We start from the raw sequence: 5,679 nt of genomic DNA, 5'->3' as shown, positions 1-5,679 counted from the left end.
CTCAAATTTTATATACGTATTATATATCCAACAATTGTGATAGTGTATATATGGTCAATATATATAAGATTTATTTATAGAAAAATGTATTGAGAAAGTAGCAAAGCTAACACCAGGTGCCACTGCCCCCGCGTGAATGATCCAGAGACGGCACCTCCCCTGGTGAACCTCTAGGTCCCAGGTTCGAGTCTCTGCGCTACTGGATTCCTCCGCGCACTTACCGTGCTTGGGTCGGGTTGGGGAGCCAAGGTCCGGGTCGCAGGGGATTAGTCGGGTTCCTTTAAAAATTGACCCAAACACCCCTGTGTCGACAAAAAAAAAAAAAAAAACACCAGGTGCCACTAGGGATGTGATCGGAACTAGTGCTGGTCAATGCTTAGCTTTGTGCTTGGGAAAGCACAACTGATTCTTACCACAAAGGCAGTCAAATCCTGAACGTTGCGAGCTCCAACTTCAGCACACTAGCACGCAAGAATATCTCATTTATGATGCCATGATTGATTCCACATGATCACTTGAAAAATGTTTCACTAAAAATTCTGAAAACCCAATTCGAAGTCCTCCATGGCATAAGCTCAAAATTGGAAACCATGCCTCATTTATCTAAGAACCACTCGAAAAGGCTAAAGGAAACATAAAATGGGAATCTATCCTCCTCCAGTCGATTATGAGACAAACGTCACATGGTCCTTACCCCTGGATCGTGGATTTTTTCCTGCCGAAAGTCCCATCTTCTGCCAAGCAAGGATCAGGTATATATCCCGTTTCTATGCTAAGCAAGGATTACTTATTCTTCGAGACAATGTGAAAAGGAAAGGGTCGAGAGCCCAACAATTTGCATAAAATGCCGAAGGGCCCAATTGAAAAGACTATCAGATCCCAACACGAACAACGCTGTCTCTGTCCCAGAAAAAGAAGGAAACACAAAACGAGTGAATAATCTACAAAAAAAAAAAAAAAAAAAGCGATGATAAGGTGATATAAAGACCATATCCAGAGTTCCAAATTTGGGTTACCAGTAATAAAATAAAATAACAAAAGCTTAAAAAGGATTTTGGCTTTTTGCGTGATCCATAGCCGGAGTTCAGTAGATCTATCCAGAGAAAAGTGAATGTCGAAAACATGTTTTTGGGAGAGAGATTCCAAATGATAAGACTCATAAGAGGCACGATAACGGGAGTTTTATGTCACTTTGACTTCATATGCTGAAAATTTACATCTGGTTGTCATAGCACTGGACCGTACTGGGCTGTTGTTGGCACGAGCAAAGCCTGCCATAATTTCTTGAAATTTTGGGTACATCCCGGCAGGAAGTTTAGCGGTAACTGACAATATTTGATTAGGAAGTGCAAATTCCCGAATGCCGCCATGATGATGGTCGTGGTGGTCGCTGAAACCATTTTGCAGTGACCAAGGCACCATCAATTCGATCGACCGACCGACCGACCCCCAACACAAATTCTTAGTAGCAGTGCATTAAATTAAAGCATTCATGCCTCATCTTTTCTACTACATCCATTCACCACAATGAGAAGAACAAACATACCAAAAGCTATAGATGTAGTATATATTAATGGTGTTCATCGTAATATCAATACTGAATACGAATATAACTGGAGCTGCGGGCTACACCGGGATCATGCTTTTCCCTGCAGCCACTTCAGCCCCTACAAACAGCTTTTGCACTTTGCTGCTGCTGCCGGCATATCTTCACTGCCCATAAGGCTACAGCACCAGAATACTTTAAAAAAAAAGAAAAAGAAAAGACGACTCCAAGCCAAACTTGCAGGGTCATGGCTTCCACGTCAAAAAGAATGGACAAAGCTTACCGTAAGCAAGCCCACTTGACAGTACAATCCTATAGCTATTTATAAGTGCTTCTTCACCACCATTAATAGTCTCCTGGTAGTGCAGTACCATGCCTAATAAGCAGCTAGTAGGGTAAAATGGCGCTGCTTGCTTTTAGCGCTTGCTTGCTCCAAAATAGTTTCCGGGGGTAAGAAGGGGGAAAAAGAAAAACTGCGAAGGCGGCAGAGCGTGAAAATAGGGTATTACTACTGTTACTTGGATCCAGAAACTACTTAATTTAATTGATTGATAATACTACTAGTACTAAATTACGGGAATTGGTGGTGGTTGAAAGTTAATTATTTAAGTGTAAATTCGGAAATTCTTGCCGACGAAGGTCTGGCCAAATTGCCAGTTAGGTGGTGCGACGTTCCATGAGGTGGAGGTACGGCGATCGCTGGTGGTGACTCTGAAGGACAGGGCCTGGCCCGCGAGCTGGGCATTGGACTGCCAATTTTGGCCCCAGTTGCGGCTGAGGGGCAGCCATTGGGTGCGGGTACCCTTCACGCTGGCGCGCATCACATTCCCTGCACCTGCGACATTGGTGATCAGAACCAAGTTGAAGTAACGGAAGCCGTTGACGGTGAACCTGATTCCTCCACGCTTCCTGCAAGGGACCCTGCAAAAACCAAATTTTATTCTATTTTATTTTATTTTACCAAAAAGTTGTTTTAAGATCATTAAAACGTAACGTACCTAATAAACACTAGTACTATATATACTAGAAAAAAAAAAAAAAATCCTAAGCACGACGTTAGGTAATAGGTTCTTTAATGCTATCATGGTTTGTCACAAGAAGATGCTGCTGCTGCATGCACCTTACAGTTTTTGCCTTAGGGCAGGGGACAAGGGGAGGGACTGGGGTTATTGACCGGTAATTCAGGTAATGAGGCCCCACCATGACAGTGCGGCTTTTTGCATCGACACTCAATATTGTTCATAAAACTACGCTGTTGCCCTCGTAACCGGAAATGCTCAAGGATCGGCAACCGAGATCGGGATCTCCCGGCGTTATCTTGGGCTGCACTTTAGCATACGAATCCATTTTCAAAAAAGAATAAAATCAAGTGGCATTTGTCCATTCTGGACTGAATCCGGGTTTTAGTGTACCATGGCATGGCACAGAACAACATAGGATGATAGGAGTGAAAATTTTTGGTGGGTAGTAATTTGTTACTAACTGAAAAATGGTGAAAGCGACGCAAAAACGCGTCCAGCATCTCTGAATCTGGGGTGGACCACAACTACAAATAGAATTGGCGGATTCCCTTCTCAGTTCTCACAACCAGCTTAGGATGAAAAAAATTCCAGTAGCACTCCAGAGATTAACTCTTTTTTTTTTTTTTTGCCAACAAATGCACTCCACAGATTAATTAACCGACAAAAAAAAAAAAGGGACACTGCTTGGTGCCTGTCAAATTAGTACACCACTAGAACAGGGAGGAAAAGAAAAGAGACAAAAACGGAACCAAAATAACTACTACTAGAATGACTCCGACTGCTGAGTACTGATTAACCATTCTGCGTACCTTTCACCCTTAGGAACTTTTCTTTTCCTAATCTCCTTTTTTTAACATAGTTGCAATTAATGTGTATATAGTCCAAGTACAAAGATAACTTTTCGCTTTTTGTTCGGCTTGCTAAGATAATTGTCACATATATTATTGTATTAGCCAATGCTAACATCGTACGGATGGTCTAAACTCAAATCCCAATGCTAGTGCTCTAGGCTCTAGAAAGAAAAAAATGTCACCATAGAGAAAAGACCGAAGCGAGACCCGCTAATATATACAACTAACTAGTAGCTTAAGAGGGGTTTGTTTATCTTTATCCAATGGATGGATCGCGAGTGGTGAAAGTGAAACTACTTACCGACGGAAGTTGACGGGGACGATGCCGGCGCGGTACTGGGCAATCTTGAGGAACATGGGCATGGCGAGGTCGAAGTGGGGTCTGGGAGGGTTGCACCACCCACCGTTGTCGTTTGGTAAGGCGAAGTTTGGCGGGCAAAAGTTTGTCGCCGTAATAAAAATGGAAGGGCTGCCGGGAAGGCACCATTTGGGGTCATCAGCACATTTTAGCTCAAAGCAGGCCCCGCAGCTTAGACCATCGTTGAAAAGCGCTGTGCTCAGCGCTGCCGTGTTCACTCCATAGCCTTGGCTGTACAGGTTGCCGTACCCGCATGCCCCACCTGATGAGTTACCGTAAATCAAAATACTTATAAACAATCAAAAGTTTATAATTAGTAGTACTAGTATTTTTACTAGCATACTACTACAGAGTTTATGTGAAAACAGGCATGCACCGATTGGGGACGGACATGTCATATAAGTAAAATCTGAGGTTCAAGAAAATACTACAGTCGTAGTACGTACAAAATTTTAGTTAGTATGTGTAAAATATAGAGGGGAGGATGTGGGACGAATGATGCATGCATACCCATGGTGCCAGAGGCATCGCTGCCGCCGTAGAAAGTAGCGTGGGCGCTTTGCCAGGGACCGCCGGAATAAGCACCCGGCATTCTAGCGTTAACCACCGTCAAGAAACAGAGCAGAGCAGCAATGCAGAGCAGACACATTTGAGCCATTTTCATTTTTTGAAAATTCTCACTTGACCAATTACCTTATGAGTAATTACCACTCCGGCTCGACTGAAACTGAAACTGGAAGGATATACATATACCGTGTTCTGTTGGTGGAGTAGGGGGCTTTAGCTAGCCGCTAGGGGAAGGGTGCTCTGTTCCAGGGGAAAGCGGGAGGAAAGGGGGCTACTTAAAAGGACGGCCTCCATACCACAGTGATTTTCTGAGAGGGTATAATCGTAAAACACTCACGATCACATGCCCGGGGTTCTGTAATTAATGGAAGATTGTCACCCCATGTCCTTATTTAATGTTCTTGGCCTTTTCTTTTTTTTTTTCTTTCCTCCCCCCTTTATTGGTTGGACAAGATCCAACTCCTAGTGGATTTTCCCAGTGGTTTGAAGTTTGAATCGACAATCGAAACACTAATAGGGAAGGTACTGTGTAGTATTGGTTGATATGGTTGGTGATTTCACTTGCAAAGCATGTGGAGCAGCCAAAACTAGCATAAATTTACATATTTCGTCAAATAGTTAGTAACTTTTCTTGCCTCATTATATCATAGTGCTGTAGAAGATACTGTATGATCCGGGTTAATAAACAAAACCTACACAAGTATTTTCTCTAATTAAGTGGCTATTTCACTGTCTCCTCGTATTGGAACGTCACCATAATCCTTCCCCAAACTATATGTTGGTTCCCAGGCTGCAATAATGCCGCAGCTCAAATGTTAACGTCAAAATAACTTTACAGTAAATGTCAAGTTTTACAAGTTTAAAATACCTTCAGCTTTAGAGAAGGATCTCAATCAAATAAGAAAATGAAAATAATCATTGGAGAAGGATCATATTGACAATGTAACAAAAATATATGTGGCGATGTTCTTTGTCCTGCCATTTGGAACACCAGCTTTCCTTTTTCTTTTTTTTTTTTGTTAATTATCACCGTTTGCTCCACTTCTACTCTACCTTATTTTAGAGGGAGGTTCGATTGGGTTAATAGAAAAACCGATGGGAACTAAATCACCATCGGATCAAACGGGCGCGTCTCCTACTCTAACCTATTTTAGGGAGAAAGCTCAACTAGACCAATGTGAGAATCGACGGGAACTGAATCACTATCGGATCAAATAGGTATATTACACAACCGTTTAGTCACGTATTGGCAAAGCAATGGGAGGTAAAGTTTGAACTTTTGGCCTCCTACCCTACAAAGACTTTAAGTCATTGGTGATGATCAACAACCCAAAC

At 42.5% G+C, this 5,679-nt stretch overlaps 1 protein-coding gene across 1 annotated transcript; it reads right to left on the bottom strand.

Annotated features, from left to right (window-relative positions):
- Positions 1-1,543: 1,543 nt before the first annotated feature.
- On the bottom strand, positions 1,544-4,641 carry LOC113695797 (expansin-A6-like). Its single transcript, XM_027214955.2, has 3 exons — positions 4,288-4,641; positions 3,721-4,039; positions 1,544-2,467 (listed from the first exon to the last, which is right to left on the bottom strand). The coding sequence occupies exons 1-3, from the start codon at positions 4,439-4,441 to the stop codon at positions 2,152-2,154; spliced, it is 789 nt and encodes a 262-aa protein (XP_027070756.1). The 5' UTR covers positions 4,442-4,641; the 3' UTR covers positions 1,544-2,151.
- Between the last annotated feature and the right edge of the window lie 1,038 nt (positions 4,642-5,679).

The sequence above is a fragment of the Coffea arabica genome, chromosome 6e (assembly GCF_036785885.1).
Source record: "Coffea arabica cultivar ET-39 chromosome 6e, Coffea Arabica ET-39 HiFi, whole genome shotgun sequence".
Taxonomy (NCBI): Eukaryota; Viridiplantae; Streptophyta; class Magnoliopsida; order Gentianales; family Rubiaceae; genus Coffea; species Coffea arabica.
Note: the sequence above shows the minus strand (reverse complement) of the source record. Positions and strands in the feature narration are given on the sequence as shown.

What these genes read in the sequence shown, in the direction of transcription:
- LOC113695797 (XM_027214955.2), bottom strand. Translation starts at nt 4,441, where the DNA reads ATGAAAATGGCTCAAATGTGTCTGCTCTGCATTGCTGCTCTGCTCTGT. An exon ending in CGATGCCTCTGGCACCATGG is followed by an intron (nt 4,040 to 4,287) that starts GTATGCATGCAT and finishes GTAACTCATCAG; the next exon opens with GTGGGGCATGCGGGTACGGC. An exon ending in GTCCCCGTCAACTTCCGTCG is followed by an intron (nt 2,468 to 3,720) that starts GTAAGTAGTTTC and finishes TGGTTTTTGCAG; the next exon opens with GGTCCCTTGCAGGAAGCGTG.